General features: G+C 37.1%; 2 protein-coding genes across 3 annotated transcripts in view; both read right to left on the reverse strand.

Annotated features, from left to right (window-relative positions):
* The window catches only part of LOC131036466 (uncharacterized), a 196,835-nt gene extending 183,249 nt beyond the window's left edge, over window positions 1–13,586 (reverse strand). The window contains exons 1-2 of one of the 2 annotated variants that reach the window (XM_057968362.2): window positions 13,275–13,394; window positions 12,150–12,342 (exon numbers count right to left, since the gene is read on the reverse strand). Coding sequence is in view for 1 of the 2 variants with exons in the window: in XM_057968361.2 (XP_057824344.1) it covers window positions 13,275–13,381 (107 nt within the window). In the remaining variant the exon portion in view is untranslated. Of the gene's footprint in view, window positions 1–12,149; window positions 12,343–13,274 lie in introns of both variants that reach the window. The other variant, XM_057968361.2, reaches the window with a different exon arrangement.
* Window positions 13,587–23,105: 9,519 nt separating this feature from the next.
* LOC131856574 (NAD(P)H-quinone oxidoreductase subunit 5, chloroplastic-like) lies at window positions 23,106–23,921 on the reverse strand. The gene has a single exon (XM_059208416.1). The coding sequence runs from the start codon at window positions 23,919–23,921 to the stop codon at window positions 23,106–23,108; it is 816 nt and encodes a 271-aa protein (XP_059064399.1).
* Between the last annotated feature and the right edge of the window lie 373 nt (window positions 23,922–24,294).

A 24,294-nucleotide genomic window follows, 5' to 3' on the forward strand; every position in this document is an offset into this window, starting at 1 on the left:
TCCTTATTAAGTTAGCTTGCACAACTTTTGCCACATCCCCAACAACCACACTTGGAATGAAACAAGATCAGTCATATGTATGCATTCCTATGTTAATTACATCTTTATGTAGGCCTACAACATATTTATAATATTCACTACACAGACATAAGAACATTCCTTAAACCAAATGAAAGGTTGGCTCGGTCCTAAAGCCAACACGTTACACCCAGAGTAGGATCACGCTATGTGTTACCCAACACAAAGTCAATTGGTCCCAAACTACACTCACGCTTCTTGCAGCTCACACACAATACCATTCTCTAGTGCATCCAACAAGAACATCTACACAGTCAACTAGCTACCACAATGACCACTCTGTCACTTATAACTTTCTATCGGCTTGACCAAATCCTCTTAAAATCTGGAATAACATACATCATGTGCAACTTCACTTTACTTCCAAACCACAAGCCATAACTATTAGCTACAATAGAATGTGGTATTGTTGATGTATCTTTTGTACACGACCAAACACAAAATAAAATACCTAAAGGTACCTTATCCTCTCTTGAACGAAGTTTCCCGACTACTGAAGATCTCGTCGATGGATCAATCGGAGTAATTCAAAGGTTCTGATATGTAGGTTCTCTACGTGTGGATAAGCTCTTTGCGATACAATGTGATTTAGCTGGAATCACAAGGGGACTTACATTCGATGACCTGAGCATCTGATTTGCTTTGGATATCACTGGAACATGGAATTTCACCGGCCCTTGATTTTTAAAAAAAGGAAAAAGGATAAGGGTCGGAACGGGATCTATTTCTAACACTAAGAACGTAAGAGCAATGAATGACCTTTGATGAAATTCTAACTAAGTCTTGCTTTGACATCCTAGGATCATCTCCACAAGATTAGTGCGATCTTCTGAGGAAAGCTTTATGATGTTTAGATCACCGCTACAAGCATGGACACCATCAAGTTGATGCACATCAATGAAGAAGCGATAACTGAAGTTAAGCTTAAGCTGAATGATTCCAATTGACTACGCAAGGCAAGTTTGCAGTCAACAAACTGCTAGTAGTATGGATATACGAATTTCACCGTTGTACAAATTTCTTCCATTCACCTAATAACATGAAATCAAATTTGAGAAGTATAGAGACCATGCAAATTGTTGAACCGACCCATAGAATTCACCATTTCTTCAACGAAGTTTAAAAGTCTTTTGCAACGATATCTTGGCAACAATCTTTTGCCTTCTCTTTCTACTCTACTCTAACTATTTCCTATTCTCTTGACTATTCACTATTAGCTAACTATTAACTATTAACCTTTACAAATGAGGAGCCAGGGCTTTATATAGAGAACCCTTTACAAACAGACGGCTCTGATTGACTTAGAACCAATGGCTAGGATTACAAGATAGAAACCCTAATTAGGGTTTGTTACAACAAAATTCCTTAGCCAATGAGAAAATTACATTCCAGGAGCGAGGACCAATAGGAAGCAGGGGTAGGTGCCTCAAAGTTTGTGTCGTCCTCGATGAGTCAGGGACATTGAATCTGGACACGCTGAGGTGGACCAATCCGACCAGAGGAATGATGACTGGGATGCCACCTTGCCTAATGCTTGTGACTTGGTTGATCCTCCTCTGTCTTTGATATGATGAATGATGTACTTCCTTTGCTTGACCAGGCTTCCTTATTGTCAAGTCTTCCTTCCCCAGTAGCATATCTCACCCTGAAGTGTTGGCAAAGCCTTTCTTTATCATCTTGTGGTAGAATGAGTTCTTGAGGCTAACTTGAACTCCTTGAACACCCCTAGTCTTCCAACGCTTCAAAGCACCTTGAGTCCTCCCTTTGTGCATGTGGAACCTCCTTGATGATGATGGACTAGAAGAGGTCGTCCTTGCCCTGGTCTTCTTCCATCTGCAAAACCAATCAAAAGGCGATTAAGGACACATAATGAATTCATTCTAACATAGCATTTCCTACCTTAAATCATCAACAAGAAGACATTAAAACGAAGTTTGCCCAAAATTATCCATAGGGACAGGCCCTATAAAAAATTTCGCTCTAGACCCTTTGGAAGGGTCAGGAGCGAATTTTGACAAAGTTGCTCAATCGGACCTTATTTTCAACATTACTTCACCAAGATCAAGTCATTCACCTCCAAAATTGCCAAGGAATAGGTTTTGCTCAAGGACCTAGGCAAAATATTAGACCACTTAGGAATTTCGCTCTGGACCCTCCGAAAGGGTCAGGAGCGAATTTCTTGTTTAGGCTCAAGTTCTATCACTTCTCCACTCCAAAATGTCTTCTAAGGTAAGCATACACTAGCCTTCCCTCCACCAAAGCCTGGGAATCCATCTCGTAACCTTCATCGTGGGCAAATTTAGGTGAAATTGAGATTTTGCTCTGGACCCCCTGGAAGGGTCAGGAGCGAAATTCTTGATTTTGACTTGATCCTTCATTTTTTCAATTCCAATTCACCTCAAAAGACAAGAATACCTCACTCCTCCTTCAAGCATGCCATAGGAATCAACGTTTTGGCTTCACACAAGGAGAAAATAGGTGCTTTGAGGAATTTCGCTCTGGACCCTTTCGAAGGGTCAGGAGCGAAATTCTTCTTTTAGGTTGATTTCTCTTACTTGGCTCCACTCTTCTCACTTTGTTCTACCTTGACTCTCCATTTGGATCCTTCTCTCATGCTTGCAACACTTTGTTTGACCTCAAAATGGCTTGCTAGGAGAAATTCGCTAAAAAACATGGACAAGACCTATCTAGGATTTCGCTCTGGACCCTTTGGAAGGGTCAGGAGCGAAATTCTTGATTTAGCCTAAAATCTTCATTTCTAGTGGCCAAAATCCATCCAAGGGCAATCCTAGGGGCATCTCCCAGCTTCTCTAACCTTGGTCTAGGCTTGGCTTGGCACAAGATTGGAAAAAAAAAAAGTGGTTTTGTGGAATTTCGCTCTGGACCCTTTAGAAGGGTCAGGAGCGAAATTCACACTCTAGGCTTGATATTTCATCTTTTCAACTCCAATATTCTTTGCAAGGCACATATACACCACTCCACTTGCATCCATGCCATAGGAACCAAGGTCTTGGCCTCATCTAAGGAGAAAATGGTGTTTTCAAGAATTTCGCTCTGGACCCTTTGGAAGGGTCACGAGCGAAATTCTAGTTTTAGGCTAAAATCCTTCATCTCCTCCACCTTTAGTCACTCCCTAAGGCAAAAAACATATCAAACACTTCCCAACATGCCTTAGAAACTAAGAACTTGGTCTGAACAAGGAAGAAATTGAGGTCTATGGGGATTTTTGCTCTAGACCCTTTGGAAGGGTCAGGGGTGTTCTTGGTTGGTTTCCCACTTCCTTCATCCAATTCTCCTTCAAACTTGATCAAATTCAAGCTCCTTTCTTCTCACTTAAGTGAATCTACCATCAAGTTAGCTCAAACAGGAGCGAAATTCTCCTTTTAGGTTGATTTCCACAACTTCATCACTTCAAACCTCCTCTCAAAGACAAATATGCATCAAAGCCTTCCCATCACGCCTTAGAAGTCAACAAACTTGGTCATATCAAAGAGCAAAGTGGAGGAAAAGCGGATTTCGCTCTGGACCCTTTGGAAGGGTCAGGAGCGAAATTCATAAATTAGGTTGATTTCACACTCCATTGCCTGAATTCACCTTTCGAAGACTAGAACACCTCAAGATCGCTCCAACCATGCCTTAGAAGTCCAAAACTTGGCCATAACAAAGAAGAAAATGAAGCTTATGTGAATTTCGCTATGGACCCTTTGGAAGGATCAGGAGCGAAATTCCCACGGGGGCTCATTTCTCACCTTTTTCCTCCCTTTCTTGGCTTGAATATAACTTCTTAGGCCTCCTATCATCATCAAGTCAAATTGCTCTCAAAGTGGCATTTATTTCAAGGTCTTAGAGAGAAAATAAGGTCATTCAAGAATTTCGCTCTGGACCCTTTGGAAGGGTCAAGAGCGAAATTCATATTTAGGCTCAAATCTTGACTTCATTTTCATATTTCCTTATCCAAAGAAGTGCTTGGCTCTCAAAAATGCATGGGACAAGGATTAGTTCATAGGTTTGGGCAAGGTAAAATGTCTTATGAAGGAATTCGCTTTGGACCCTTTGGAAGGGTCAGGAGCGAAATTCCTGATTCTAGGCTTGATTCACTTTGGAATTAACTTGACTTTGCCCTAGACTCAACCCTTGGTGCATATCCTTCCATATCCTTGCCAATTCGCTCAACCACTCTTTGACTTAGGTGAAATCTTGGGTCCCTAGTGAAATTTCGCTCTGGACCCTTTGGAAGGGTCAGGAGCGAAATTCAAGTCTAGCTCAAGCTTCATGACCATTTGATCAAATCATCATGTCTAGATTTGTCCAAGGCGTCTCCAAAGGACAGATAGGTCAACTACTCATCAATCAATACTCAAGACTTCACGTTTTACCATTTTGACCTAACTCAGACCTTCAAAAATGATACACTCACCAAGCTTCATTGACCTCTTCAAAAACAAGACACAATTAGCAACCAGAGCAAAACTTCACTCTAAGGAAGACTTTCAAAGATGACACTAAACCTGAGCATCCACTAACTCACCCTAGCTAAAACAAAGCCTACCATCCTAGTGATCCCTCGGACAACACTCAAAACGCAAAGGCTAATAGACAAAACCCTAAAAGACCTAGAAACAAACCCCAGAAAGCAAAAAAGTAGGGGTCCCCATTTGCAATGGGGCGATGTGTGAATATGTCACAACAAGTACCTAAAACCATGACGATGCAACAAGGAGCACATACTATCTCTAAGAAACATCAAATTTCTCTCACCAAATGTAATCTAAACATTGCCTTTGTTGGCAACTATATACTCTTCACCACCACCGAAAATCACTTAATCTAAGCAAGCCTTATACTCTGTGAACCAATCGCCCTTATGTGTAAAATGGTGAGAGGCTCTGATATCAATATACCAAGCAAAAGACTTGACATGATATGATGGTCGTTTGGCCATAAATGCATAGAAGATAGACTCCTTTTTCTCAAAATGCTCTCCAATATGGACCTTCTGTTGAGACCCTAGTTGGATTTCTAATCAACCAACTGCCTTTTGTGGTGTTTCTTCATATGACCATGTTAACCACAATAATGACATGTGATATTCTTCAGATTCTTGGTACTATCTTCAGAAATGGCCTTGTCCTTTCTACTGAGAGGACTTGGCTTTGCCTTTGTCTTTGGTAGTAAAACCTCTTCCACACTGATTGCTTTGTTGTTGCTCCCAAACTGCTTCTTCCACCTGTCCTATTGCAAGAGCTTGTTGCATAGATCATCAAACTTCAAGCCAACATTAGTGGTGGTAATGTTGAGAGTTTCAATAAAGTTCTCACAGGATTGTGGTAAACTTTTCAGCATGATAACCACCATGTCCTCTTCTTTCATATTGCGACCAATGGCCTCCAGTTGATCGTGAATGTCCTTAATCTTCATTAAATGATCCTAGAAAGACATCTTGTCATCTCCATCATAATGGAGAACAATATATTTTTAAGGAAGAATACTCCGCCTTTGTCAAACATCTTGTGCAAATCCTTCAGGTGAGCCCAAATTTCTGTAAAGATTGTGCCAGAGAGCAATTATGGAAGCATCGCATGATCTCATCAATGACAGATAACTTAAGCAGCATCACCACTTCACAATTACGCTCATCAAACTTTTCATGGTCTTTGCCTACAATAGTGGGACGTGTGTATGTACAAAAGACAATCTAGTCGAGGCAACAATACTCAATAATGGTGACCATGCACAATTTTCAGGCATTATAATTCATATCGTTGAATCTCTGGCTACCTTCCAACATAATGTTGGGTAATGACGCCATCCCTCCCACTATCCGAGGTCATGAAAAATGAGGTGAATTGCAACTTTGAAAAAAGAAAGAATAAATTTTGAAAACTCAACCAACGAACAATACCCACAATTTTACCAAAAAATCGTCACAAATTTTTGCCAAAAAAAAAAAGAAAACCCAAGTTTGAAACCCTGGGTGGAAGGAGGACCCACGATTTTAAAAAAATCTAAAAAAACCTGGTCGTGCAGCAAAAGAGAAAACTTGCGACTTTTTTTTGAAAAAAATTGTGAAAAAAAAACGTAATCTAAACAAGGCACAACCCACAATTTTAAGAAAATTGGGCAAAAATAAAACTGTAACGCTGCTATTTTGCAGAGATAAATTGCACAGTAAAACTCTTTTTGTCGCGCAAGAAAAAAAACCTTCTTATGCAGAACACAAAACCTTTGTCACGCAATTTTTTAAATGACAAAAATCTACAATGTTCCTTTGTTTATGTAAGTCGGTGGCTTCATAAAGAGGGCCATGATTTTTATCAAAACGAATAACGCGAATTTGAGAGGGAAACATCCACATGACTCTGATGATAAACACCCACGGGATTTTTCTTCGAAAGAAAAAACCACAATTTTGAGCAAACATAAATCCCACAATTTTTAATAAAAAACCGTTAAAAAACTTCTGAAAAAAATTCAAGTAAACAAACCACGAATTTTATTGATAAAATATTCGATGAAAAATTTCACTACTTTGATACCATGAAATGATAATCGATTAATTACAAAGGAGCAAAAGACTCCTTAAATAGAGATAACACACGATGTTTCTAAAACAAAAACGATAGAGAACAAGAAATAAAAGAAAGTTACTGAAAACTAAATAAATGACTAACATGACCATTACAGGCTAAATATAACAATATTACTTTAATAAGAAGCAAGGTAACACCTTGCTTCCTCCTAGAATGTTTCCCTTACTCCACTTAAACATTTCCCTAGAAACATTACCAAATATAGAATTTTTTCTTGGCAATGGATATTCATTTCGTCAACTTCTTCCTTCTCCCTCAACCCCTTCCTTCATCAAGGGTTCCTTCTCTTGTGTGTTTGTTTTTGCTTAAACTCAAATCATATGTATTGGATTAAATCCCAAGGGATTCACTTAGTTAACTTATCTTAGATCGGGTTTGTTAATAGGATCTTAAATAATACCCCTAGTTTTCATTTCTACCTCTACATCTTGAATTTGTATAATCCCCAACTAGTAATAATATTTTCTACACCGGGGTGACCCATGTAATGCAGCAATTTAAACACTTGCTTAGTGAAACCGCCACCAAGGTTCAAATCCCCACTAGGCAGTTATGCTCGCAGGCTTTGTGCTTTCGCAGATTTGGAGATTTGAACAGCAATAGTGTTAGGCACCTTAAAAAGTGCCCCTTACTGATAAAAACAAAAAATAAAATTAAAATAAAAACATTTTTTACACCCGTATTCATTTTAGCCCTTATATATTCAATTGAATATCTCATTTTCACCTCTATAACAATTGATTCCAAATGAAATATCTTGAGCGATTTTTTATTGGAGATTATGAAAATAGATTACATTAAAATAATTGTGATATATAATAATTTTAATTGATCCTTAATGCAAAATATAATTGAAAAATTTTAAAGGCAATCTATTTCCTTCACATGTTTATTTTGAGAAAATAAATTATTATTCACGCATAGAATAAATAACAAAAAGTTATCAATATAACTATTCACTTATCTCATATTTACCCATCAAAACTAAAATAATTACTCTTTAGTGTTATCATGTTGAAATCCTTATCAAATATGGTATCTATTTATCTCTATAAAAAATGTATTTGAAAATGGTTAAAAAAGCAATAATATTGTTCTCATCATTGCCAAGTTAAATATTAATTTGATGTGTGAGAGCTTGGATTTCCACAGGAGAATCCAATTTTCACTTACCTTATATATTGTCCTACATGGTGGAATGACCCTTGGCTGTTCAGGTGTGAATTTGCTGTCTAAGCCTTCAAGGAATATTGTCAAACACTTCTTATGCAACCTCTATGTATGCTGGTCTGTAGTTTTCAGTCTGATTTGTTTGATTAAATGGACATTGAATACAATTTGAATGCTTGCAATCAACACTACGATGACTAAGCAATGAGCTAGATGCAAAAGTAACTTTCCTTTGACTTTTCAAATGCATGTAAATGAATTTTACAAGTAAAATGCACACCTAAAGCCAATGGACATTTTGTCGAACAATTGGCATGCATACTATCATTCCATTCAACATGAAGATTTTATCAGGCATTTGGCATGTAGCTCATAGATCCTAAAAAGAATGACAATTTAAGTTCAATGCTAATATGATGGCCAAGGCTCTTGGCTTTATAATGATGTTTTGAAACAATTCCAAAGTCTGATATGAAATGATCATCTACAGCAGCCTCCTTAAGGTCTGATATAGCAATTCATTGCTCATAAAATAACACTACAATGAATAAAATGATCATGAAAGAACCTGGTTATAGCTCCTCCTAATCGGAGAAGAGAAAACAGCCCTTTGAAAAAACTATGATGAATTCTTAATGCCAATTTTCTCTTCTACATGTGCCGCCCCTGCTTTTCAGACCTGCTCTCTGATGTAAATTAATATGCAGCATTAAATACCCTTCTCTAGCACTGAAAGTGATAAACATGGTTTCATTAGTGAAGTGCTCCAGCCATATGAAGGAATCGAAGCAAGACAAGGCCACTATGACCAAAATCGTGGTCTCCTTAGCTGGCCGCCCAGGTCTGGAAATGTAATCAGAAATTATGATATGCAAATCGCCCCCAAATACATTGATGCTGACCTCCAAAATCTGCAAATATACTTTTCCAATCAGACTCCAATGGGATCTTCTCAAATATGCACAATCTGGACCTCTATATGAATTATGAAGCCCAGAGATAAGCAATGACTCTGCTGGTATTTCACAGCATCAAAATTGCAAACACATTGAAGAGTTGACGTTCTCCAATGGCTGGAAGCCGGCAGAAACCCATTCCCTTCCTCTTTTCAGAACTCAAATGTCATAAACAATACTCAAGAATAATGAATTCAATCATCTCTTGGCACTTTATGTAATTCTCAAAGCTGGTTGATCCCTTCTAGAGACTTCTTAATCATTTAATTGCATTTATTATGTTATAAGCTTGCACTTTAATATTTTATAAAATCCTCCTTGGTATAGGCGTCCAAACAATTAATTAAATGGCCCCTTTTTAATGATAAATGGACTCTTGAGTTATGAAGTGAAAATATAACATTAAGATATAACTTATGTATTAATATTTGACTTTATTTCATTAAATATCCCTTATAATATAAAGTCCAAATATTAATCATTATTATTCACTTATAATTAATAATAATTAAAAACGTCATATCTCCAATAATATCCATTATATCTCAATTCTACAAACACCATAGGGTAGCCCACTACGTCCACTGTTCATCTGAATGCCTTACTAAAAATAGTAAGGATCCCTCTCAATCATCTAGTAACTTACTATAAATAGTAAATAGTAAGTGTGTGGAACAGAGTCGAACGAAGGCCAAACTGAACCAAACGAAAAGCAATCCTAAACACTTCTGACCTTCGGAATGGAAATAAGCCTCCTACACTGCCAACTAGAACCCTCTAACCGTTAATCTTAGCCTACGAGGGCCAACAATAGGCTAATCCAATTATAAACCATATAATCCGAAAAAGGGGACATTACACATGGTGAACATGCCCCCAACTATACTGAACACACAATAAAAGTGGCAAGCCACTCTACTGAAATCCCAAGCCAACAACATAGGATTTAACCACTTTAATTTATGATGCTTTAGTATTCAGTTATTAGTCTGATGTTTCCTTTTACCCTATTGATTTTGTATTGTAGCTAAAACATTTTTTTCAAATCCCGTTTATCTATTTCAGTCATCTCTAAACATTACTATAGTTTCTTTGTTTTTCTCTTTCAATCTTCTTCCCCTTCAGTCAACTTGATCAGTAGGTCTTCTTTAGCAATCTTTTTCACTCTTTTAATTATTCGTTGCTTTCATAATTTGTTGTACTTCTTGACATAGATCCTTGCTTGGGACTTCTGCCTTTAAGGTACTGTATTGCCTTCATCAAATATTAGTGTGCCCTAGCAACAATTACTTGCATTTACGGGTTTTGTCGTCTTGTGTTCATATGATTCTAACTAGGTAGACAATATTTCCTTTTATAGATAATAATTGCCTTTAATGACCACCATTGTGCCCTAGTTACCATTACTTGCCTTCATGGTAATATTTTCTCCCATGTATTGTAGTGATTTTGTGGGTATTATTTCACTTCTTTCCCATTATTTTCCTCCATGGTCATTATCTACACCCAAAGCAATCTTTCAAGATAATTTCAAATTCATAATTTATTCCTTTCCAAGAATAGTTCGCAGTGACAAATTCATTGGAGCCTCCAACTTGTGAGTTGATGTATACCAACAAAAGAATTAGAAAAGAACATTGAGGATCACCTAACTGCAGCAAGGTTTTGTCTTGGTTTTTCTTCCCACTAATCTTTGTGTTTTGTTCCATAAGCATTGTTTAAAACTTGTTTGTCTTTTACTGGTGATTTACATGTTCACTTAAACAATATAGTGATATGAAGAAAGCAGAGAGCAGCAGTTAATCAGCTTGACTTAGAGGTACTGATAGTATATCCAACCATTAACAATAAGCATAATCTGTAATTAGGATCAATGTTCTATTCTCAATTCATCAACACAAATTCTAACACACTAGAATTATGGTCATGCTAAAAGAACATAATAATACTTTAAGTTATGATGGCTCAAGCACTCAAATTTGCGACAAAATTACAAGTAAATGACTACAACTAACATGAAAGTGAGAATCAGCACAAACATTTACCAAAAAGAAACCCAATATGGGAAAAGCCCAAACAAGAAGGGTTATGCTTCCTAATTTCCATTATAATCATGCAAAAATTACAAGCCAATTATTCACACTGGGCCTCCAAGAATAATGTAGCGCTGAACACTACTACAATGTTCTACCAGCTTGCCTTGAGAGAAATCTTGGTCAAACATCATCCTTCACTACCACACTCAATTAACAGAAATAGATCACACGAGGCCAAAGGACATATTTATACAAACTGGTAAGCAACTGAGCGTACAATGGCTCAAATCACCAATGTTGACAAAGAGATGGAAGAAGAAATGCTCCAAGTCTCATTCAAAGTGGCTGAAGTTCAATTTTTATGTCTATGGCATCACCTCAGCGAGGGACAAGTCATCTGTATGTACTCTGTTGAATGAGACATCTTCAAAAGATGTCAAAATTATCACCATCTTCAGATATACTGAAAACATCATCATAACTGATTTAGGACCTAAAGAGTGGAAATCATCCTCAAGCCTTCTAGTACCTGCTCTACTTATGATCAACCTCTGCACCTTCAGTTTTGCCCAATTCTACATCATGGAGAGAGTGGAAATCTGTTTCAAACACCTAAATTATCCTACAATCAATGAATTATATCTCATAATTTCATCCGAACTGAAATATTGAGTAGTTTCATAATTCAATTTGGATAAAAGTACATAATTCCTAACCTCAAGTTAAAAGTGCTGTTCACTGTATGCCTTAGCTTTCCTTCCTCTATCCTAAGGACTACTCTCACACAAAAAGATTAGTTGAGCTTCATTTGAAACTACTTACGCTAATAAAAGCACATAAATTTTATATTGGTCATTAGCTGTTGCCAAATATGCCCTATAATAATATGGTTGTATAAGCAGTGCAATCTGTAAATAAATTATAACATTAAACTTATTAGTGACATTACATTTCCTTGCATTTCTATACCAAGGGACCATTCGACATTCTAACCTAGGGTAGACATCTGCAAAAGCTTCAACAACAAGAAAGACCAACAAAGAAATCATAAGCCCTCCATAAGACAATATACGAACATGTTTCCAATAGGAAACAAATCAACTCATGATTCCTAGGCCTGTAAGGCATGTACAGTTAAATGAATACACGGACTTATAGATCTGCCAACTGATTAGGGCATTACACACCTAATGAAAAGCAAGGGCTGAAAAGTGAACCCATTACATCGTACTTTCATTATGATGATATAAAACGCCCAGACAGAATTTGAAGTTTGAGTTCCTAGCAATAGGCAAAAGAACTCGTGGTCAAAATTTTACCATCAACGCCTTTCAAGGAACTGTACTGTAATTGTTATATGGACATCTACAAGCTTGTGTACCAGGTTCAATCTCCCTCGCAATAAGCCATCGTCTAACTCCAGCAGGCATATGGTTAGATTGTGTTGTAAAGATTAAAAAGTACATACAAGAGTAAGATATACTTGGAAATATTGAGACTGTTGAAGTTACCCTGCAGAAAAAAAAAGAAAAAAAAAAATTTTTAAGTATGGATACTGATTAATGCAATGGACACCCAACAACCCACCCCACATTAAAAGGCAGCACTTATACCGCACGAATAATTTAGAGAGCTAAAAACAAGTACCAACTGACTAGTGCAATATATACCCAATAAGCATGAGTCCAAGCCAGCCTTTTAAAACATTATGATCTAGAAAACCCAAACAGCATTCAAGTTTAAGTATATGGCAAGGCAAAACTGAAAAAGAATCAAAAATTGAAGAACTCGGATCAAAATTATAAATACATCCCAAATGGTCATGGCGAGAAGGTAACGAGGACGTTTGAAAACCTGTGAACAAGGCGGCCCATAAATCCAACAGAAATGTGCCAAGATTGCGGTGTAATGATTGTGGAGTACATCTGAATGTGAGCCAGATTTTCAAATGTTGAGAATGTAATCCAGGCTTAAATGTTAAGAATGTAATCCAGGCTTACTGCTCCACCTAAGATTTGTCTAAGACAAATAATGTGCCCAACTGATTGATGCAATAGACCCTCAGACGTAACACTACATTAAATGTAGACCATACCCCTACGAGTTAAAAATGTTACTAGCTGATCAGATTAAAAGGCGCCCAATAAGCAAGGAGTTCAAAATCAATTCATCGGACGTTCAAAACATTATGGACTAGAACAGCAATAACAGTTGAGTCCGACTAGAAAAAAATAGTGATAAATTCAAGCAGCCCATAAATCAAGTTTTAAAAATAATATCAGCAACTTAAATGTGCAGGCAATAATTAGAACAAAACTACTTAAATCTTCTAAATTTTGAAGTTATGAGGACCCTGCCTGGTTCATTTATGTCACATTTCTCCAAATCAACAAAATGGGTTGTTCTATTTTAACATTTTACTAAAATGGGTGATAACATTTCACCTGTACCGAGCTGCCAGCGGTGGGAAATCGAACAACGGGGGCACCAAGACTACAGGAAGCTCTTCCCGTGAAACCCAATTTCCTAGCATTGAAAACAATATTCCCATGCCTGCTTGTTTGAATGTACCTCTGCCCTCAATTCAAAATTCATTCAGCATAAAGCTGGCCGAATCTCTCTTCTTCGCCAAAACCGACTGGCAATGAGAATCAAATAACAAATGCAGTTTCAAAAAGCAAAACGAATCATGTGAATTAAATACTTCATAGTTATCGTTGTTATAGACGTTTATAAAAGTTATTGTTGCTATGTACGTTTCTAGACCCTTTACGTGCTATAGTATATGGGGTGTCAGGGATCTATTGAGGTGCGAGGCCCGCTTGATCATCCAGTACCTGTTCAGATTTGTATTATATTAATAAGAACTTTTTTTAAATTCACAAATGAATCAGTCTAAATTTGGTGATATTTTGGTTAACATGTGATTAAAATATATAGATTAATTGAAAACATTAAGTATCAAACAAATACGGCTATATAGTTCACCAGTTTTTCATAATAGGTCTAGATTCTGACATGCACAATAGTGGGCCCCATGCAGAACTTATGTGTGCCCACATGAACAAAATAGGATAAGTTTTACGCTCATCTGAGGCCTACCATCGTACTTACAAACTAAAGTCTCAACAATAGACTGTAACATAAACAACCCTCGACACAAAAGAGGGCCACCATTGGTAACCATACCCTACACCTAAGACCATTTATGTCTGCAATAAGATGTCCAAGGCCACGCGTTTTTGGGCCCTTTGTCCCATGTGTCTAGCTCTCTAGCACACCACCTAGTCACCTTGTTGCACATCTACTAGTCACTTCGCGGCCTCTCCCACCTACATCAACAACAAAAATGTGTATGACCATCATTTTCCATTAAAAACCAATCAACTCGGACATAAATGGCAATATCAAATTGACACTGCAAATGCAAACCATATTCAAAATTTGAAATGGCAAGAGTACAAACATTAAAGAGGCCACACAAACAAGTTTTGCATTTAAATCATACAAATAGCAATGAAGTAATATCATTTCACTCACAAAGAATACACATAAGGCATTGAATTGGAGAAGGAAAACACATAAGGCATCGAAATATTTGAAGCACACACAACAAGCATCCAAGTCTGTATTTTCTTCCAATAGCAAGTGTTCTTATTGTTAAACCTTGTCTTCCCCCTTACTGTTTTAGATGCTCTTATTTATTTTCTTCTCATTTAACCTCTTACAGTTTTAAACCGTCATGGTTGAATTTTTGCTTCATTTCCTTTTGTTCTATTTAGTTCCCTTCATCCATTATTTTTTGTTTTACAATATTTCATGTTTTCATGTTTATTTCACGTTCTATCGTTTCCTTCCTCTTCATTTCCTTTTTAGTTTTACAAACCCTTACTGCTTTCAATTTTTACAAACCCTTATATTCATTCATGTAAACCCTATTTGTTATTAAGTTACATATGTGCTTTCCTACACGTTCATTATGTTTTTCATTATTTTCTTCAATTTATTTTCCTGTTCAGTTTATGCTTACCCTTGTTGTGTTACATCCTTATGTTTTATTTAGATCTCTTCACCCAAGCCTTACATATTCATTTTGTTCCCTTCAGCGGTCTAGTTAAAGCCCTTCATTATCTTAATACTGCATTGTTTTATTTATTGCATATAACCTTCACTGTTTCATTTCTACTAAATCCTATGTATGTGATTTTACAGTTCTGTTTTCGAGTTTGGACTATTGTTTTCGTTATCTTAATGTTGCATTGTTTCATTTATTGCATATAACCTTCACTGTTTCATTTCTACTAAATCCTATGTATGTGATTTTATAGTTTTTGTTTTCAAGTTTGGACATTGTTGTTTTCATTATCTTAATATTTCATTGTTTTGCATATAACCTTCATTGTTTCATTTCTACTTAATCCTATGTATGTGATTTTATAGTTTTTGTTTTCAAGTTTGGACATTACTATTTTCTGTTCTCATTTCTACTGAATCCTATGTGTGTAATTTCAACTTCTACAAACCCTTTTATTTAGTTTTTAAAACCCTATTTGAGACCAAATTTTGATGTTCTCTGATACACATTCCTTTCGTGTACCGTTTTTTAAAACCCTTTTAATTATGCTTACCCTATCTAAGACCAAATTTTAATGTTTTGCTATCTAGCTTCCCTTATTGTTATCATGTTTACACATTCTTTCCATTATTTTGATTTGTGTTCCATTGTTTCCTTTACAATTTTTACAACCCTTACTATTTCACAACCTTGTGGTTTATTTGTCTTTCCAACCCCTATTTGTTTTACATCCTCATGGTTTGTTCGCATCCATCATCTACATCATCATTTTATGACCTGTCAGCAGATGAAGAGGGGAGAGCAAAGGACAAAGCCTGTTGTAAAGAAAAAAAAAAGCATCAACAAGATGCCCGAGCCATAAGAGAGGAGTCAGGTTTCCCCCATCCCCCCATCCACTGAAGATGTCGACCCAATTGTAACTACCCCATAGCCTCTACCACCGGTTGAGGAGGCTACTCCATCTCAAAGAGAGGATATTCCATCTGAAAGGCCTCCTATAATTTCCTTGCCACATAAGCGGTGGTATGTAAAAGACATGAAGGGGCACTCAAAGATGTTGAGGACAATGACATGTCTGTTAGGGCAACATCTAAAAAATGGGCCATCCCAATAGCCACCCTCTCCAAATGGTTGGGTAGTCTCATAACCACCTCCAAGAAAGGTCATCCAAGAATCCTCACCCCTCATGAAGAGGACTTGATAGTCAAATGGTACAAGGAGATGGCAACAGTTGGACATGAACTGGAGATTGTCAATTTGAAGGCAGAGGTCGCTCAAATTTGTGAAACTAGACCCAACCCTTTCAAGAATGGGCTTCTCAATAAGTCTTGGTGGTCAGGTTTTAAGAGAAGACATATGTAACTCACTTTGCGGACTACTGAAGGTCCAGACAAAGACGGGGCACTTAATCTTAGACTTGTTGTTGTCTCTTCTTTCTAAGTGTATTCTTCAAATCCATATGGTCTTGCTCACATATGGAATTGTGATGAAACAAGCATCCAAGCAGGCAGAAATGGGGTCATGAGGGTTCTGGCTAGAAGAGCAAGTGGGAGTGTATCCTACATCATTCCCAAGAGTTGAGGTTGGATCACCATTCTATGTTGTATTAGTGTTGCTGGCCAAACCTTCCCAGGATTCTACTTGTTTAAGGGGAAGCGGCAGTTACATAATTACATAGCTAAGTGTGAATCGGGCGCTTGCATGGAAGCTTAGCCACATGTTTGAATGACAAAGGAACTCTTCATCAATTGGCTTCACCATTTTGCACGATCCATGCCAGGGGGTGTCTCAACCACAAATAGGTACTTGCTAATCTTCAATGGTCATGGTAGCCATGTTGCACTCGCAACAATCTAAGAGGCCAGAATGATAGGCATTGATCTACTAACATTGTCCGCTCACACACCTCATAGACTTTAGCCCCTGTATGTCAGTGTCTTTTCTCCTTTCAAGACATACTTCAAACATGAACAGGTATCATGGCTAGCAAGATACCCCAATGTGGAAATCCGGAGGGCAAAACTTGTTGAACTAGGCAACAAATCATTGACAAAAGCATTGATGGTCTCAAATATACAAGCGAGATTCAAGAGGACTGGGATATGGCCCCTCAATGCCCATGCACTCATTAAGGACATGCAACCCATCACCAATTTTAAAATAAATGATGGTGAGGAAGCTTTTGCATTGCCAAACAGACTTAGCCTATCAGGCATTGTTGTGTCAACTGAAGAAGTTGCAGAGAACATTGCTCACAACACCCAATCTGAATCAAATGCAAAAATAGACGTATTAATGAACCACCTCAAAAAACGGTGGAAAGCTGGGTGGACAATAATGGGCACGGTCTTAGTCTTCCCTCTCAGCGAATACCACCTACTTGGGTTGCAGAAGGTGTCGTCAACCTAGGTATTGACATTGAAGGGTGGGATGAGCAGGGGACTTTTTGTTTCCCCTCACCACCACCAACCCTACCATCTCAGGTGGTGCATTACTATATTGATCTTGTATTTGATGCAAATTGTACACAAGAAACATAAGTATGTGTCAATGATGTGGATGCCAACATAGCCTCCCAAGATAAGGACACGCAAACTTCTCAATCAAAACTATTAATCAACGTATTTTAAAACTTCTCATGCACATTGTCAACCAAAAGCATCAAAACGGGGTTGATAAAGGTATCTGGTTGAGCCAACAATCTCATCTACTCACATCGGATGACTATGTGAACCTTGCAATGGTAGAGGAGCAGAAGAAGAAAGAGGCAAAGGAAACCAAAATCCGAAAGAAAGAATAAATCAAGCAGAATAAGGCAGATCATCTTTTGGCAAAGGAAAAGAAGGAATGTGATAGAATTGAAAAGGAAATTGCACGTCAAGAAAAGGAAAAGCAAAAAGAGTAGCAAAAGAGGGAGAAGGAGGCCAAGAAAGAGAAAGAGAAGGCACTCAAGGAACAAGAGGCAAAGGAAAGGGTCATCCATGATAAGGCAAGGGATTTGGCAATGAAAAGGCGGTTAACCAATACATCAACTCCAACCACTCCCTCACCCGAAAACCATCCTGTATTGTAGGATTTGATTAACATGAACCTACCTAGCTTTACAAATGCAATGATTAGTCCAAAATAATTTTCTCCCCTTGACTTATCTACTCCTATGAGTTTTACTGCAGGCATACCACCACAAATGATGAGAAGTGCATATTGCACATCATCTTCTACTCAACACGATAGCAGTGGATATGGCAGTCAACCCTGAGCCAAAGTGACTAGCACTCAACTACTAACATTAGGGGTTGAGAACATGGTTCCCATTGCATCCCCAAGGGTCCAACCTAGATCACCTGTTGCTCCTTATCCTAATTGATTTGAATGATATTTATCGTGGACAATGGACAATGGTTCCGGGTTTGTTTTTGTTGGTTCTAAGACCTATACTACTTGATGTGAGTGGCATCTACTGCAATCAACATTGCAATTATCGCGACTTTTTTTTGTTTTGGTCCAAATGATTTATAAAGTTGAAAGTGGACAATGTATCAATCCTTTTTTTTATTAGTATATGCAAAAATGACTACATGTACAACTAAAATCAATAGTGCAATTATAAATTACCAATTTTGTAATAGTGCAAATAATGTGTTTTGAATACTGCATTTTGGCAATTATCTGCTATCAATAGTGCACTGCTGCAATTGTGTGCAATAATGCAACATCAATATTGCATCTTAAAAATTGTCATGACACAACGTGTAGATGGACTGAAACCATCATGCTTGACACCTAAAAAGCAAATGTACATCCCATCACTGAAGGCATGGTGTTCTCAATCCATGGGCACCGCAGATGGTCTGACTTGGTGTTCTCACTTCTTTGTCACACTGAACATGTTAACATGATCAATGAGAATAAATGTAACATGGGCATCCATATTTGCATTTCAGGTGCAAGCATGGTGGTCTAAATCAATCTAAATTTCAGTTATCTAAATTACGTGCAACTAATACTGCACTACTGCAATAGTGCAATAATGCAACATCAATATTGCATCTCATGCAATTATGTGTTAACAATATTGTAATAGTGCATTATTGTCTTTAAAAACCATTGCAATAATGTATGGCCACCTTATTGACCAACTTGCATGTTTATTCTACCTGCCGCCACCCTACACTCTTTCTCTTCCCCACATTAACTTCATGTCGCTTCACCTTACTGCCACGACATAGGTCAACCTTCCTAACCAGGATGGCATTAAAAGCACCTATCTTTACGCATTTCCTTCCCAACTTTCCTTTTATTCTTCTCGCTTCTTCTTGACTATTCGAGAGTTTGTAGATGACAAGATGTTCACCCAACTAGTCTCCCTACATGTCGATTGAAGTGTTTGGCTCGAGTGAACGACGTTTCTTTCGCATTGTTTTGGAATGAAAAGGTAACAAAGCACAAGTGCATTTCCTTAAACATTTTTTGATGGGTTTTTTGGACTATATAACTTACAAGTGCATGGTTAGTTCCCCTTTTTCGCAGAGCAGAATGTGTTCACCAAACCATCACAACATGCTCGCCTTGGCTACCGCTCTCCCTTCCACTATGAATCAATAGTGCAACGAGAACACACAAATATTTTAAGGTCTATTGGTGTTGATTTGTGTTGCATGACTCACCCATTCATTTTAAATGGTTGAGTGCAACACAATTCAATAGCAAAAAGGATTCATATAGCAACATGCCCTCATTGCTAAGACCGAATACCAATGTGGTACGTGATTTTGTTAAATTATGAGAAGATGTTATAAGTGTTGTTAGAATGCTTATAATTGTAATTGAACTCATCTACACTTGACATGTTTATGACCCCACGCACGTATTGACCCCGCTCCCCTAGGCATTTCCAGGGTCGTGTCTATGAAATGTCTCAAACTAAGAATCAATATAATTTAGATGCTCCCACGTTGAGGAAAAAGAATGATATTAAACATGGAAATAAACCATGAGGATGTAAATACAACTTAATAAGCAAATATGTAACATTACTGAATATACACAAACATGTAACATAGTGCAACATAACTAAAACAGGTAACTAAGTACTAAGGGTCTCACAGAGTATGACTAGGTTTACATACAAAATTCTTTGAAATTTTTTATAGTATTAATTTATGTTGCATTTGTACAATTCAATCTGAATCGGTACAATGCAACAAAATTGAATACTATAAAATGTTTCGTATGATGTTAGGATGTGAAATAGTGCCCAGAGTATATATATGTATGATGTTAGGATATAAAATTGCATACTCTGGGCATCCATCCATTTGGATTAGGCATTCATCCATCCGGGATGAGCATCTAACCATACGGGTTAGGCATTTGTCCATACGGGACATAAGATTTCATCTATCCAATACGGGATAGGTATCTACCCATACGGGGTAGGCATCTATCTAATCGGGATAGGAGGTGCTCTGGCTAGAGACTTAGACTCATCGGGACCATTCGGGTCCTGAGCCACTCACTAAGTACTACACTCTTCTAACAGAAGTGCACCGAGGTCGCCGTCCTTAGGAGTAATTAAACAACATAATACAAGCTTGAATTTCGCCTTGGAATTTGGCTTAAAGCCTGGGGAAGTCAAGCGAATCCATACGGGATTCCTTCCGAGTATGCATTGAATTACTTTTTTCAATTTAATTATCTTATCTTTCAAAATAGGATTCTTACTCAATCTTTCTTTTACCAAGCCTAGACCCCACCCACGAACGCCTGAGTACAAGGGACAACTCCGTCCCAAGACTGCCTACATACCCGCTTCGACACAGGATCAAGGCGTAAAGTATGTAGTTCTGTTTTCTACTCTATGGTTTGATGTAAACTGATTAGTGGGTACGCAACCCTTTCTAGGGTCAATGTCCCAAACAGTTTCTCTGCGGTTGCTACCCACGATGGTAGCGCTTAAGCAAAGGCTCGAGATGGCCTATTGCTTGTGGCCTAAAATAACTATATCCTAATTCTTATCATAAGCGTCACCCTTGACCAATTGCCAATCGACAACAATATCTCTTCAAAAATTAATTCCATAAAAGCATTTTTACTTAACCAACCCTAAAGGGGGTTTACTATGGTTTAACTCAATGGATGTAAAATCATTTGAAAATTATCTTATTAGATTATCGATCCAAGGGGGATTACTCGCCCCTTGGATTTTAACTTCCAAGTGTCCCTTATTACTCCCCGACGATTTATAGGGACGATGCCACAGACATCGTTGATGTAGCTTTATTAGGCATTAAGTGCAGTAGTTCAACACAACGACATTACCCGTAAGCGTGACCCAGAGGCACCGTATATACCAACGCTACTAGGTTTTGGTTTCCATCTTCCTTTATTTATTTTTCTAACTAAGAGCTATGAAAACATCATGCTTGAAAATAATCACGAAATGAATGTACATAATTAGACCTTTCGAAGTTAATTATTTGAATAACTACTTTGATGACAACCAAGTACCATTTGATAAAAAGAAATACCATTCTTCTACAACTCAACTAATTAATATATAATGGTATGATAAAGGCAATTATGAACTCATATATTAAAACATGTAACTTGTATGAAGATAATGGGAAGGTAACTTGCTCATCAATGAATGCAATTTAACATATAAGTAATGCGCGTGATGTAAAAATAGTGACATTTACATACGAGATTAAGTAATGTTTACTTCGATCGTGAGAATATTTAAATTATAGAGTTACTAGTTCCAAATGAGTGATTAGTTTATACTTTTGGAAATTTTGGATCAAATCGTAATAATAAGACTTATTTGTTTTTAAGTGAGCCAAAATCACTGATCAAGTAGTCCAATAAATCCCTAAAGGGATTGAGACAATAATTTTTTATTTCAATCCTTTGCTAATTTATTAACTTAAAATTTAACTAAACAATTGTTAGCAATTAACAAAAAATGTAACTAAAACAATCATTGATAATTAACTTAAAATTTAACGAAAATAATTATTAAAAATTAAATTAAAATTTAATTAAAAATGATTATAAAAAAAATTAACTTAAAATTTAATTAAAACAATTATTAAAATTTCCAATTTGCAATTTCAAAGAGTATAATAAATAAGAAAGCGAATTTGTTTTGTTTAATAGCAAATAGGGGGTGGGGACCACGAGTCCCATCACCCCCTGCGGTCCTGCATGCGTAGGCCCGTAGGGTTGAGGGGACACCGCGCCCCCCCTACGGTTACAATAACCGTCCCCCCCCCCCCCCCCCCCCCTACGCCATGCGAAATTTATAAAAAAAAAAATTGACCATGCCATTTTAATCTCCAACATATATATATATATATATATATATATATATAAAGTAAGCATCTCGTGTAAGATATAAGCAACACCAAAACCTTGTAAAGCCCAAACTTCCATTTCTCCTACTCGTTGCCCTCCTCGGTGGGATTTTCCTTTGAGAGGTTGTTGTGTAACCAGTGTATAAGGTCCACTGGAACGTGCATGAATTTTGTCATCAACTTGATGGCACAATTTCGATATATAAGCTATTCCTATTGTAACAGGTTGTTCAAATACCTTTCCTGTTCTTCCATCAATTAATCTATGTTTTCCAGGATGATCAGGTTCAAATACCCATGGATTAGCTGTTTGCTCGCTAGCTTTATAAAGCTCAGAGAAGACTAGTTTTCTAGAAGCTTCTCGCTCGTACCTTTCGTCAAAAGGTGCTAGTCTGTAATGAAATGTTCTAGATTGAAAATGGATAGATCATATTGGAAGGGTAAAAAAGAGATTTCAAAGACTAAGAGTGGATAATTTTTATGAAAATGATCATAATTTTCATTTTCTATTCATAAAGAAAAACTATGAAAAAATCATTTGAACCATATTGTTGTTATTGCTTCAACTCATATTCCAAAAAAAATTGATCCAGTTCTAATAACTCCTCCTCGTAGTAAACGAAGATTCGATACATTTATTAACACTAAAAAGTTGCCATATTCAAATATTAAAATAAAGTTAACAAAACTAAACGACCTAGTTAAATATATTATTCGAATATGGAACAAATAGATCCGATTGGTACAGAAGCTGAAAGCGGAAGGAAAGGCACGATCCAAGCATATTTGTATATAAATTCCATAGGAAGACTTAACGTCAATTCGATAGGTAGCTCATTGGGCTAGATAAACAAAATACCTCCTTCTACCATCTTATTCGAAATTTGAAATGCTTCTTTGGAAAAGGAATTATTCCTTCCTATAATTTGATTCGACATAGAATCTGCTCTCGTTCTATTTAATATCCTGGATTCCTCCTCTCCCCACATAGAAGTCGAATATAATGTAATATGGTTGTTATATGAATTAACTAAATTTACGCGGAAGTCCCCTTCAAAAGTGAGTAAATACATACGAAACATGTAAAAGGCAGTTAATCCTGCTGTGAACCAAGTTATCCCCCCGAAAATGGGAGAATATAACTTACTATCACTAAGAATTTGGTCTTTAGACCAAAAACAAGCAAAAGGTGGAATACCAGAAAGAGAAAGTGTCCCTAAAAGAAAAGTGATTCCTGTAATTGGCATATATTTCCTCAAACCACCCATAAGAGCCATATTCTGACTTTTACGGGGGCAATATCCAACAATGGGTTCCATGGAATGGATCACTGATCCGGATCCTAGGAACAATAATGCCTTGGAATAAGCATGTGTAATCAAATGGAACAGAGCGATTCGATAGGAATCTATCCCTAGAGCTAACATCATGTAACCTAATTGAGACATAGTAGAATAAGCCAAGCCTCTTTTAAGATCTTTTTGGGCGAGAGCCATAGTAGCTCCCAATAGAGCTGTTATTCCCCCTATCCAAGAGATAAGATACATTATTAAAGGTAGAGCTTTAAAAAGAGGAAACAATCGAGCTACAAGAAAAATTCCTGCTGCTACCATAGTAGCGGCATGTATAAGAGCTGAAATAGGAGTAGGCCCTTCCATAGCATCAGGTAACCATACATGAAGTGGGAATTGCGCAGATTTGGCTACTGGACCTAAAAATAAGAGTAAAGATTTTAGGAATTGGTATAGCGATTCCTCCCATTTCATCAAGGAAAAGAGTACGTATCCTATCATAACTTGTTCCTACCAAGAAAAAAAGTGCAGCACATTGCCGGATTCATTATGACAGGGGCATTTGCTCATGGAGCTATATTTCTCATTAGAGATTATAATCCAGAACAGAATAAGGAAATGTTGAGCTAAGAGCATCTTCAAGTCAAAATAGCGGATGCCATAATCCACAGAACTAATCATGTCGTTCAAGTTTCACGTTGCTTTCTACCACATGCTTTTAGACTCATTTTTATGATAA

This window comes from Cryptomeria japonica, chromosome 7 (genome assembly GCF_030272615.1).
Source record: "Cryptomeria japonica chromosome 7, Sugi_1.0, whole genome shotgun sequence".
In the NCBI taxonomy this organism is placed as follows: Eukaryota; Viridiplantae; Streptophyta; class Pinopsida; order Cupressales; family Cupressaceae; genus Cryptomeria; species Cryptomeria japonica.